The 14,749-nt window shown below is 33.1% G+C and overlaps 1 protein-coding gene across 4 annotated transcripts in view; it reads right to left on the minus strand.

Moving 5' to 3' along the window:
• hipk2 (homeodomain interacting protein kinase 2) overlaps positions 1–14,749 on the minus strand; it is a 184,135-nt gene that overhangs the window by 27,774 nt on the left and 141,612 nt on the right. For all 4 annotated transcript variants that reach the window (XM_005158993.6, XM_005158992.6, XM_005158991.6 and 1 more), the window contains 3 exon segments: positions 12,909–12,995; positions 5,781–5,965; positions 5,532–5,694 (listed from right to left, as the gene is read on the minus strand). In XM_005158993.6, the coding sequence (XP_005159050.2) occupies positions 5,532–5,694; positions 5,781–5,965; positions 12,909–12,995 (435 nt within the window).

Below are 14,749 nucleotides of genomic sequence, written 5' to 3' on the forward strand. Positions count from 1 at the left end.
TAATAGTTTTAATAACTCGTTTCTAATAACTTTTATTGTTTATTTCATCTTTGCCATGATGACAGTACTTAATATTTTACAAGACACTTCTATACAGCTTAAAGTGACATTTAAAGGCTTAACTAGGTTTATTAGGTAAACTAGGCAGGTTAGGGTAATTAGGCAAGTAATTGTATAACAATGATTTATTCTGTAGACTGTCGAAAAAAATATAACGCTTAATGGGGCTAATAATTTTGACCTTAAAATGTTTTTTCAAAGAAATTCTAAACTGCTTTTATTCTAGCCGAAATAAAACAAATAAGACTTTCTCCAGAGGAAAAAAATATTATAAGACATAAGACATATAAGACATATAAAATTGAATTGCTCAGTTAAATATAACTTGGGGAAAAAATAAAAATAAAAAAATAACTCAAAGGGGGGCTAAAAATTCAGATTTTAACTGTATATAACATTAGTACAGGTAAATAATAATATTGTAGAGTGAGATTAATCATCTACACCAGTGATTCCCAACCTTTTTAACAAATAGACCCATATTTTATCAATCAAAATCATTAATGACCATTGGTAGATTTTAAATTATTGCAAGAACAGGTAATGATTAAAACAGTAACATAAATAAATGAACAACACACATTGTTAACTAATATTTACTATGTTTAAATAAAACAAAAATCTTACTGTATTTATAAAAATATATAAATCCACAATTTTTTATTTATTTATTTTTTTGACTAAAATTTGCTTTTGTGTGATCCAGTCTACGGTCGGAACAAAATCTGCACAGAGCTTGAATGAAAATGTAAATCCACTTTCTGATAGTGTGTAGTACTTAAAGAAAGGCAGAAATGCTTAAAGAAATTAGCTTTATGCTGTAATAAATACACTTTCAATAATTTGTTAAAAAGACAAAACAAACAGTCAGTAATTTTTATCATCAAACTGGTATCTGTTTCAACCTTCAAACTATTAATCACCCCTTACGGATCTTTGGTGGCCCCCAGGCTGGTAACCACTGATCTAGACCACTGATCTTCAATGCTCAAAACTGAACAATACAGTACACAAAAAGGATGCATCCAAACTCTGGTGCAGCATTAAAACCTGTTTGTTTAATGGAGGATTGTGTTATTTACTTTCATCTGTTACCAAAGCAATACTGTTTCATCTCATGCCGCCGTTAGTAATTATAGACTTTTCATTAAGGTTTGTAGAGGGAGAATTCAGTACAGCCTTTTCATTTTTCATTTTCCCGTTTAGCAAGGCCGACGAGCACCGGGGGAGAGAGTTAATCAATACACCGCCATGGCATTCATCACGCAAAATAAACACTTCAGCCTCACAGCTGGCTAATGCTAGACAAGCTTATACCCTTCCGAACACACCCCAGACAGTGTTCGTGATGTTAGAGAGAAGCCGGAATGCTATAACATTACAGCCGTCTGACTTTTTGACTTTAGCCATGTTTATTCGAAGGGGGAAAAAGTCCGGGCTTGAGTCGATCTAAGAAGTCCGAAATGAAGGCATTATGGGATTCAAGCCTGGGCCTCTGTCAGCAGTTTAGACAAACGCTCCCCGGTGAAGCTAAACTGCACTGAGGCAAAACAGGAGGAAACAAAAGGAGAGAAGGAAACAAAGTGGTGCAATCCTTAAGGCTGCAAAGTACTAAAATGCAAGCCAAGCAGGAAGTAGAGGCTGTCATGTTGTTAATCAGCACATTGTGACAGAGGGCTGCAAGGCTGGAGACACGCACTCGCGCAAACACACGCGCACACACACACAAACAGTCTTGTTCCTATATCCCAGTGGGGACTCTCATAATGATGCTTCTACAATACAAACCGTATATTCTATCCCCCTACACTCTCAGAAATAAAGGAACACAATCTGTCACTGGGGCAGTAGCTTTTAAAAGCTGCTTTTTTGTTCCAGTTCAACAGGGTCATGAAACCCCAAAACATATTTTTTGAGCTGTTGACAGTCATATATATGTCCCATGTTGCTAAAAATGCTATTAGGACACATATATTTCACTAAAAAGTTGGAGCAAAAATTCGTTCTTCTGGTTTGAAAATAAATTTAGAAGCTACGTCATGGCCATGAGATAATTATGTAAATTTCAGCGTGGAAACTAGATGTGTGCACTGGCTGGTACGACATGACGTCTTTAGGTTTTCAGCATTAATTCATGAGAAAGACTTGGTTTAAACCAATCAGCGCGCTCTATTGTGAATGAGGTGCAACTTCATTAATATGGATGATATAACTTCGAAGACTTCTTTTACCTGTTACAGTGTTCAGTGAGATGCCACATTGTGTTGCCAACCGTAATTAATACAAGTGAACGAAGAAAAATTGTTCGGAAACGTGGGTCGTCAGTGTTGTGTTTATAAATGTGCCGCAACAAAGGTTTTGTTTCCATTTTCCCACAGTGAAAGCACCGCTGCATGTGGCCCCACATTGCAGATTACAGTGGTCTGCTAACATGCGACAACAATATGTTTGTAAGGAACATTTTTTACTCGAGAGCTTTTCGAATATGAAAATGGTGAAATTCAGATTTGCCGCTCGTCTTCTTTTTAAACAACGACACGGCTCCATTGGTGTTGATTGTCCTGTCTCTACAGATTTGGTAGGTGTGCGATCAATGTTTTTTGTTTATGTTTATTCATATGCTAAGTTAGTTAGTATCATCAGGAGTACTCTTTCAGTTTTTTAAAGACATACCTTAGTCTAAATGATTTAGTTACTCAGTTTACAGTATGTTAATATCACTACAATAATATGGACTGAAAGATCCGCTGTAAATTCTGCTCTCCAAATGTGAACATGTAAATACCCTAATCAAACTATTACCGTAGTGTAGGATTTTCACCACATATGATTTTTGCCACATTTTGTTAAAGGATAGTCTATACACACACAGCTGTTTGATAGTTGTAGTGCACTTAATAAAACTCCCTTTTTATGCAAATCCTTCCCTTTGTCGCCACTCGACACTCCCACCTAAACAAAGCTGAACTTACCCACGTTCCTGTTTTTTTTTTTTTTTCAAACTAGAGGTGTGACCCTTTAAAGAGGCATACTTATACTTAAAAAGTACAAATCTGTACAAAATTGAACCTCAAATGCACTAATGTGTGGCTGTAAAGAACAAAAAATATACCTTTTGAAAAAGTACCGCCCCAGTGACAGCATTGTACCTTTAGAGTATACCCTAACCCTAAACCCAACCCTCACAGGAAACATTCTGTATTTTTACATTTTCAAAATACTTAATTCTCTGTTATTTATTAGCTTGTTTACCGGTGGGTACTTCGATTTTGGTCCCTAAAGGGACACAAGTCCCCATGTGTCTGTATGGATTCAGGATTAAGTCCTCACCAGGGTTATAAAAACAAGCGCGCACGCACACACGCAAGCATGCACGCACACACACAGCCTAAATGGCCCATGATTTGACTGGTGTTCTGTCCACTGAAGGAAGCCATCCGATACTGCCAGTGGTCAATGGGGCAATGCTACACTAATTTCTTTGGATTGTCCCGCTGCTAATGAGTCTGTGCGTGTAGTGTAATTAATTATCTGCAGCTTTGAGGGGAATTTAAAGGAAGTAGGGATCAAAGAGGGTTTAGGTTGCAATTGAAAGTAAGGCTTTTATTAACATATGGCTTGTCATTGTTTGGGCTCTAACCTAGCTGTAGATTTGAGGTTGATTTTGCATTAAAAGACATTACGTCATAGCAAGCATGAAGAAACATTTAGTTGTATATGCAATAGTGTTAACATGACAATTGGAAATGTTTTTAAATGCATAAATGTTCTGTCGATGGCTTAATTATTTGCAAATATTTATTTTACATTTATTTAAATACAATTCTAGTCACTTCATTTTTTTTATTTGAATTAATTATATTTTTATCTTCTTACTAAAATACAATTGTTTTGATAAATTACTATACTGCAGTAGATAATAAGCATAAAAATACAATGCCCTATGAAATCATTTTCTGTTTAATTTAATATTATTACTATTAATTATTATTTTATAATATTTATTATTTTCCTAGATTGCAAGTAATTTTTTTTTCCGTTTTTTTTAGCTTAATTGTAATTACTAAAATAAATGTATTTATCAAAAACATACCCAGTTAATGGAAACCCTCCACAATTATATAATTAGATCATTTAAAGTATGTTGGTAACCAGAGAGTAGACAGTTTCACGATGAGCAAATGAAGACTATTTTTTAATTTAGGATGCAACATACAATCCTGCAGGTAGAGTATTATGTATATATAAATACAAATACATGCATGCATGCACATATACAGTTGAATTATTAGAATGATCAGAATTATTAGCACCCCTGTTAAGTTTTTCCCCAATTTCTGTTTAACGGAGAGAGGATTTTTTTTCAACACATTTCTAAACATAATAGTTTTAATAACTCATCTCTAATAACTGATTTATTTTATCTTTGCCATGATGACGGTAAATAATATTTGACTAGATATTCCTCAAGACACTTCTATACAGCTTAAAGAGACATTTAAAGGCTTAAGTTATATAGACTATCGAAAAAATATACAGCTTAAAGGGGCTAATAATTTTGACCTTAAAATGTTTTTTAAAGAAATCAAAAACTGCTTTTATTCTAGCAAAAATAAAACAAATAAGACTTTCTCCAGAAGATAAAATATTATCAGACATACTGTGAAAATTTCCTTGCCCTGTTAAACATAATTTGGGAAATATTAAAAAAGAAAAAAAATTCAAAGGGGGGCTAATAATTCTGACTTCAACTGTTTAATTGTTTATTTAAGTGTTCTGACTCTATGTTGATTGAATTTTATTTACATTTTAATAAGCAGAAAGATGCTCAGTTAATTGAAATCTTCCAAAATGTTATAATTAGATCATTTGAAGTATGTTGGTAACCAGAGAGTGGACAGTTTCACGATGATCAAATGAAGACATTTGGGTTGCATCATACAATCATGCCAGTACAGTAAAGTCACTGTTATAAATATAACTGAAAGTATGAGTAAAAAGTAGCCCTCCAGAGTAGTAGGTATTACACTGTGAAAGGTTAACGTGTTTACGTTCAATTTGTGCGTGTGAAAACGTAACATTTTGTAGTTTATTTAGTTATTGTTTAAGGCAATTTCAGTCATCATACAGTAGGCATCTGTCTAATGATTTTGTGTCTTCTGTGTCTTGAGGTTGTTCTATATGCTGCAATTTTTCTATCTTCAATTTGTTTGGAGGGGAATCACAGGACTGATTATTCTACTTCAACCAATCACCATAGACGAGAAAAAATAAAGCAGTGACTGCAGGTTGAAGGAAAACAGTGGAGTAAAAGTACCTACACAGCACTAAAAATGTATTTAAGTCATAAGTCAAAGTGCACATTTTAAAAACTACTTAGTAAAGAACAATTCCTGTGAAAACCTACTCAATTACAGTCATTTGAGTGTTTGTTTGTAATTTGTTACTTGACAGCAATGGTGGATACTGACCTGGCTATGCACAGTGTTCAGCTGGTTGTTGAAGGTCATGGTGAGATTGGTCGAGGTGCTGGGGGCTACATGTGTTATAAAGGGGGTCTTGCTCTGATTGACTGTATCGTACATGTTCACTCGACGCTTGCAAATCTCCATGTTCTGGAAGCAGGATTTGACACTGCAACAATCCAAAAAAACACTCGGTCAGCGATTTATTCATAATCCATTTAATTAAACAAACATCACAACACAATGAAAACTGACTGTGTGCTGTGAGGGAAGTCCAGCAAGTGGGTCATTGTGACGAAGGGGTGGTTGAGGGTCTCGATGGGTGTTATTCTCTTGTCTGCGTCGATGGTCAGCATTTTGGTCAGCAGGTCAATGAACTCTCTTCTGTCTGCCTTTTCTGCCAACATATCACTGCCCTCCAGGTCTGTGGTCATATTCACCTGCAGAAAGCACAAAACAAAGGCGGAGTCAGAAACATCATGACTGATATACTGAGACGTGCTTTAGGTATCCTTAAAGGTATCCATGGTTTGCTTTCTTATCCTGGTGCACTATTAGTTATTGCATCACAATGTCAACACAGAATCTGTGTCATAGAATTTCTCAAACTTTGGAATGATTTGATTTATTTATCATTCAGCAATAAAACCGCAAAGTTAAAAAAATAGTGTTTATTAATCGCATCCAAAACAAAAGTTTTTTTTTTTTTACATAATTTAAAGCTGCTTTCACAACTGTGGATTGATTCTTTTGTCCTGAAACAGGGATTAAAATGTCACAATGTTGCTTTGTGCTCTTGGTGCGGTTCGCTTTCACACGGCAAAGTTTCTAAACGGACTAAAATAGCTAAAACACATTGGTCAGACTTTTACGGTTTATTTTGCCGAGTCCCGCTCAGCTGTCATGCGTCCTCATTTTAATTTATGACAGTAAGACATTATAAGCGAAAAGCTGCACTTTAACATTCAATAGTGACACCCACAGACATCGTCTCTAGATATAAATCAGAGGTAAGATTTTTTTTTTAATAGAGTCATTGGCTAGAATTATGAATTATAGGCTTTACATTATAAAGAGAAATAACAGATAAATCAAGATTGCAGTTCGGTCAATTTTCCAAATGGATAAACAGCTCTCGATAATAGTTCAGCACAGAATTACTTTCGTATGTGACATGAACCGCACATTTACTGTTAGAAATGACCTCCCGCCCTACTGATAATTCTTTCTTTATATAGCCATATATACAGTATGTCTATTCACTTGTTAAGTCGTGACGTATCGGTGACAAATGAAATACTGTTTCCCAAATACTGTGTCCAAGCCGCAACTCATTTGAATTGAGAAAAAAATAGTTTATGCCCACTTTTTAGTCACATCACTATTTAAAGAGTTTTTTTTTTTTCAACAAAAGAACAGTGGTATTAGTATATCATAACAAGTACAGCAGTTTTTATTAGTCATTCTAACATGCACACAAATGCTTTAAAAAGGCCAAAATGAAAGGACATTATAAAACAAATTTAGAAAAACATATTCACTGAGTACTCTCAAGAAAAATCCAGAAGGAGAACCAAATGCGCCAGAACACCTCAGATCATTGATGTAAATTATAGGTTAATTTTCCACTGGTAGAAGTCTGGTTGCCTGACATGAAATGTGATTATAATATTATTTATTACTATTGCTTACTATTAAAGAAATAAATAATAATAATAATAATAATAATAATAATAATAATAATAATAATAATAATAATAATAAAAAGTAATAAATAATACAATTTAAAAAAACATAATATAAAAAATTATTTATATATATTATTATTATATATTATTTATTACTATGTTTAATTTATTCATTTAAAGGTAAGTAGTAGAAATAAATAATATTATATAATATATATAAAAATAAATTATATGATTTTTATATGATTATATGATTTTTCACTCAATTTTAATTGAATTTTATTATAATTTTTGCAAGCAGAAAGATGCTCAGTGCATTTAAACTTTCCAAATTAGCTAAATTACTTTGTTGACAAAAATAAGATATTTTAAAGGATGTTTGCAATCACACAACAAATTAAGTTCCATAAACCAGCGCAGAAAAATTTCATGCAAAATATATGAAATTAATAGTAATAAATACTGTACATGTAATAATAAATAATATACAGATATAAATAAATTACAGGCACACTCTGGTTTTACAATTTACAGTTACAGTAACAGTATGTTTGATAAAATCATACAATTTTTTTTAAAGCATAATGATTTATTCCATAAATTACTGTTCCATGGGCCTCACGGTGGAGCAGTGGGTAGCAGTTTGTATGTTCTCTCCGTGTTGGCATGGGTTTCCTCCGAGTGCTCTGGTTTCCCTCACAAGTCCAAAGACATGTGGTATAGGTGAATTGGGTAAGCTAAATTGTTTGTAATGTATGTGTGTGTATTGATGTTTCACAGTGATGGGTGGCGGCTGGAAGGGCATCCACTGCATAAAACATAGACTGGACAAGTTGGAGGTTCATTCCGCTGTGGCAACCCCAGAAGGAAATAAGCCGAAAAGAAAATGAATGAATGAATGAATTACTGTTCCATAAATAAATAAAAAACCTGTAAGGCTCAAACAAAATTCTGAAAGAAAAAAAATCAGCATTTAATGTAAAGCGGCTTATTTGTAGATACGCTAGACTGTGTGCTATTGAATTCAGGAATTGAGAAAACTAGCAGCCATAACTGCAGAATAAGACATCTATAGGAAGTGAATGTGTGTACAATACAAGCCTGGTGGTCTGTGGATGAAGGAATCTGTCAGCTGTTTATTCTGATCCACCGTACGTATCTTAGAGCTCTGGTAAATAATGCATGTGCGTATTTGTGTGTGAAGAACTCCCGCAGTGCTTGACGTGTACAGCTCTATTAATATACACAGGTCTGCCAGTCATTTCTCAGAGGATAGCCATAACCTTTCTCATGTTTTCCAAATATTTGCCCTCGAATTTACAGCTATTCAGAGAGTCTCTGAGGAAAGCTTTAGATGCCGGGTCACATATTCCCATCTGCCTGATGGTCTCAAAATCTGAGACACAATCTTTACACCTTACCCCTTTTTTCAGGTTTTTAAGTCTAAGAGAGTTTGAGAGACATAAATCATACAATTATGAAAATCAAAAATGAATTGTGAGTAAACTGCAATTACATCACAATACTTTGAAAAATGTATTTACATGTGTTTGTGTGTATATGAGATATATATTTGAATTATTAACCCGCAGTAATTTTTTTCCCCCAATTTCTGTTTAAAATAGAGAAGATTTTTTTCAACACATTTCTGAACATAATAGTTTTAATAACTCATCTCTAATAACTGATTTATGTTATCTTTGCCATGATGACAGTAAATAATATTTGACCAGATATTTTTCAGGACACTATACAGCTTAAAGTGATGCTTTGTTCTGTAGACTATCGAAATAAAATTTAGCCTAAAGGGTTGTTTAGCTTAAAAAATGGTGGTTAAAAAGATAATTACTGCTTTTATTCTAGCCGAAATAAAACAAATAAGACTTTCTTCAGAAGAAAAAAATATTATCAGACATACTGTAAAAATTTTCTTGCTCTGTTAAACATAATTTGTAAAATATTTAAAAATGAAAAAAAAAAAAAATCAAAGGGGGGCTAATAATTCTGACTAACATATAAATTACACAAACACATTATATAATATGAAACAAATACATTTTGTGTAATTAACTAAAACAATATCAATTTAATAAGAAATTACACAAATACACATTCTAGTGAAGAATAAACTTGGATAATAATACGACTAAAATAAAACTATAATATTATACATTTAATAAAAAAATTGCACAAACACAAATAAAATATTTGTAATATGAATAACTTTTGTAATTACCTAAAAAATGATCAAAATAATAATAAATTACACAAACACAAATAAAATTGAATAATAAACTTGCATAATAATAGGACAATAATATATGAAATAAATAACTTCTGTAAATATTTAAAAATATTTTAGTCAATAACAAATTAAATAAACACGAATAAGACGACGCAGTGGGTAGCGATGTCGCCTCATAGCAAGAAGGTTGCTGGTTCGAACCTCGGCTGGGTCAGTTGGCGTTTCTGTGTGGAGTTTGCACGTTCTCCCCGTATTTGTGTGGGTTTCCCTCGGGGTGCTCTGGTGTCTCCCACAGTCCAAAGACATGTGGTACAGGTGAATTGGGTAGGCTAAAATAGTCCATAGTGTATGAGTGTGTGTGGATGTTCCGCACAGATGGGCTGCAGCAGGAAGGGCATCCGCTACGTAAAACTTATGCAGGATAAGTTTGCGGTTCATTCCGCTGTGGCGACCTCAGATTAATAAAGGGACTAAGCCGAAAAGAAAACAAATGAATAAAAATGAATAATATAATCTATGATATATAATACAATATAATATAATATAATATAATATAATATAATATAATATAATATAATATAATAATTACTTATTTATTAAAAATAACATTAAATAAATGCAACATAAAAAACTACAACACTTTATTTCCAGAATCAAATATAAATAAAGAAGAAATGGAAAAAGTTTGCAAGATTTGAATATGACCTCGATGTATCAAAGAAAAGTTCAAATTTGTTTACAAAAATCAGCTCTGGGACATAAAAGCGGCTGTATTTGTAGAAACACGCTGTTTTGCCAGAGGTGAAATGCAGTGCAGCACAGCTTTTTTATTATTATTATTGGGCATCCTTGTCACAGAGGGCTAACGTGTTTTTCACAGTGCCATGCTGTTTATCTGTGTCCGAAACCTCCCCGAGCTATCAGATAAAGCAGTCAGCGCCGTAATTCATGCATGCTATTTCAGTCCATCACCCTGCTGCATGATAAAGAGAAAATCTCTGAAATAATCACTGAGGACGCTGAATATGAAGCACAGGCGACTGCAGAGCTGCTGTACACAAATCCTGCAGAAAGCACAGTTAGTGAACTGTCTGCTGAAGATGATGAAACCCAGAACAATCATTCTTCTTGCTCTCTGTTTCACATCTGACTGCTAGATTCAAATGAGCTCGATTCACAAGTGCTGCAACAAAATAAAGACAGGTGCAGATCATGGAGACAGCGGTGCAGACGCTCATCATATATACTGCACACTCTCTCTCTCTCTCTCTCTCTCTCTCTCTAGTCATAGGTTCAAAAGATATGATGACTTATTTAATAAAATAATACATATACTGTAATGAATAATGAAGACCATCTTAAATAATTTTTCCTTGTTTGCAACTTTGGGATGAGATTCCTATAAATATTACTACAAAAAAAAAAATAATAATAAATGAATATATAGATAGATAAATAAATAAAAATAATAATTATTGCAACTTTTTTCCTTGCAACTATGTGAGACACACACACACACACACACACACACACACACACACACACACACACACACACACACACACACACACACACACACACACACACACACACACACACACAAAATAATTATTATTAGGGGGCAGCACGGTGGCACATTGTGGGTAGCACATTCACGTCAAAGCTAGAAGGTCACTGGTTCGAGCCCCGGCTGCGTCAGTTGGCATTTGTGTGTGGAGTTTGCATGTTCTCACCGAGTTTGTGTGGGTTTCCTCAGGATGAATAAGTAATAAATAATTAGACTTAATTAAGAGGTAATATAAAATACAGTCGGATGTTGGATGATATATATAAAATTAATAATCGCCATCATAAAACAATGATATACATAGTTATTGATATTAATGCCTGTTATTACTAGCTATTACTTTCCCCATATTAAATTCAGATCTACTATTATATAAATAAATAACGATTGCAAATATTTTTCTTGTTTGATAAATAACATTAACACTTTTATTCTAATTTATTATGAAACGATAGTTTAATTTTAAATTAATATTGTTGATGTTATAATTGATTATAAAACAAACATAAAATGCTAATTCATTTTTGTCCTTGCTTGTTTGCAAGAACTTTATCATATTTTGTAAAATTAATAATTACCAATACTACTTCCACTGCTGCTAAAAATAATAACATCCACTACTAATTTACTACTGATGTCAGTAAAAAAAATCATTAGAATGCATTATGAAACAAACAAAAAAGTAAATATATAACTAATTAAATAAAATGTGTGTTTTTTATTAGTGTTATTATTATTATTAGGGTGACACGGTAGCTCAGTGGTTAGCACTGTCACCTCACAGGAAGAAGGTCGCTGGTTCGAGTTCCAGCTGGGCCAGTTTGCATTTCTGTGTGGAGTTTGCATGTTCTACCCGTGTTCCCATGGGTTTCCTTCGTGTGCACCGGTTTTCCCCACAGTCCAAACACATGCGCTATACGTAAATTGAACAAGGTAAATTGGCCGTAGTGTGTGAATATGTGTGTGAATAAGTGTGTATGGATGTTTCCCAGTACTGGGTTGTAGCTGGAAGGGCATCCGCTGCATAAAACATATACTGGATAAGTTGGTGGTTCATTCTGCTGTGGCGACCCCAGATGAATAAAAGGACTAATCCAAAGGAAAAATGAATGAATGAATGAATTATTATTATTATTATTATTATTATTATTTTTATGATTATTATTATTAACAATACTTATATTTTATTATGCCTGATTCATCCTTGCAGCTTGCTGAACATTTTTTTATTCATCATTGTATCTCACTGTGATCTTAAAACAGCTTGATGGTATAACAATGAACTAGACTAGTGTATGCAAAAGTGCACTAAGCACTAGTTTAAAATTAACCGTATACTATAGACTACAGCGCTGGTCAGTACTCAGACCAAAACAGCAGAGACCCTGGCCTGAAAATAAGCCTGTAGTTCTGATGTTATTCTTCTAAAACAAGGCGTTTGTGAAAAACACGCCCATGAGCACATCACAGATTAGCATATTTCCATCAATTCATCTTAATCTCTAGTAAATTAGATCAGCCATTTTTATCTGATGGACCAGGATAGAGTCGGTTCTTGTGGGAAAACCCAAATTGAGCTTTGCGTCATTGTTGGCAAAAGCGTGACCCAGCCTGTTCAGGCATCTGACGTGCTGATTTCAATAACTCGCAATCAAACTGAAGGTCATAAGTCATGTATCTTATCGGTAAACGTCTCCTGAGGGGATACAGTTTCCATTGTGCTTTTCTGAGTCCTCAGTTACGTAACAGCCCAGTGTTTTTAGTGTGCTGGAAACTCTCCACACAGAGACAGAGACTAAACATTTTTGAGGGTGAGGAAGGTTATTATTAGCCATGAGCCAGATTTCTTGGAGAGCTGAAGAACAAAGGTACGAAACTCCTACCTGCGCCATATCATCCAGGCAGTTGAAGATGTATTTGCGAGCCTCTTTAGATTTGATGCCCGTCTCTGCCTCGTGGTCCTCGGGGGTCTGAGGATTCAAACATGATTATATTGTCAACATTATCCTGGTGATTTTGTGGTCAGTGTCAGTGTTTTAATTAATGAATGCTACAGATCTATTTAAATTTATGTCGCTATACTTGATATATTTAAATAATTAATACAAACATTAATAAAAACTATACAAACATTTAATACATAAACTTTAACTAATATTTCAAACAAAAATAAAAACTTGATGTATCATAATAATTAAAACAAAAATAATAAACACCACACAGGTGTATAAAATAAATAATAAATAAATGATTTACCAAAATAATTAAAACAAAAATAATAAACAGGCATATAAATAAATAAATAAATAAATAAATAAATAAATAAATAAATACTTGATGTACCAAAATAATTAAAACAAAATAATAAACAGGCACATAAAATACATAAATAGATACTTGATGTACCAAAATAATTAAAATAAAAAATAAGAAGGCATATAAAAACAAACAAACAAACAAATACATAAATAAACAAACAAATAAATAAATAAATACTTGAAGTACCAAAAAAAAAAAAAACAGGCATAAAAATAAATAAATAAATAATTAAATTAATAAATAATTAATAAAATAAATACATAAATAATTAATTTACCTAAATAATTACAACAAAAATAATAAATAGGCATATAAATAAATAAATAAATAAATAAATAAATAGATAAATAAATAAACAAAATTAATACTTGAAGTAATAAAAAAATAATAAACAGGCATGTAAAAACAAACTCATAACAAACAAACAAACAAATAAATAAATAAATGATTTAAGTAAAAAAAAAAACACCGTATAATTCAAAAAGTAACTGAGAACTTTAAAATTGCTGAACTCTAAAAGATTAACCTTATCTTTGGGAAGTACTTGACTACTTGAGTATTTCTACAGTCAGATCTAAGCATTGAGGGCCAAAAAAGTTTATGGGATTATTGACTACGCAGGAAAGAAACTTTTTGTAGTTTTATTGGATCTGTATTATATATTTATATGGGGGGTTGAGAATGAAACTTGCAGGATCACTGGGGTTCAATAACATCAAAGTTTCCCCATCTGAAGCTTTGTGAAGTTCACAGAAAGTTAATCTAAAGAGAAAACTCTATTGACTGTGGGCAAGCAGCCACCGGCCCGGTACGGATGGGGGAATGTGGAGAGAGACAAAAGGGAAGAAGAATGGGAACGGGACGTTAAGCAGGATTTATTCCACATCGCTCCGGTTGCCAAGTCTAACATAAAACTCGTTCAGCTCACATGAGCCTCTCAGTCTGTTTACAGTGTGTTGCAGACACATTCGTTTAGAGTAAAGATAATTCCCATAAACAATAGTCATTTAAATGTAATTAATTGATACATATTTAACCTAAAAATCAACAGTATCGTACATGTACACAATTGCAAACTGTTTGTGTTACTGTACGTGTGTTATTTAATTCCCAAATATACACAGAATTATGTGGATGTTACTGAAAATCTGGAGAATAAGAAAAGGTCAACATTTGCTAATGAATGTTCGTAATATGCTGAAGGCCTATGCCATTAAGTTATAACTTATTAACCCACTCACATGGAAAAAAATGTTTCATTTTTATTTAACTTAACAAAGCTAAATATACCAGCTGAGTTAGATGATATGCTAATCCATTTAAGATAATCAATCAATCTGATAATGGAACAAAACAACACACAAAACACGTACACACACACATACAGCACTCAGCATATATGAGT

This window comes from Danio rerio, chromosome 18 (assembly GCF_049306965.1).
Source record: "Danio rerio strain Tuebingen ecotype United States chromosome 18, GRCz12tu, whole genome shotgun sequence".
In the NCBI taxonomy this organism is placed as follows: domain Eukaryota; kingdom Metazoa; phylum Chordata; class Actinopteri; order Cypriniformes; family Danionidae; genus Danio; species Danio rerio.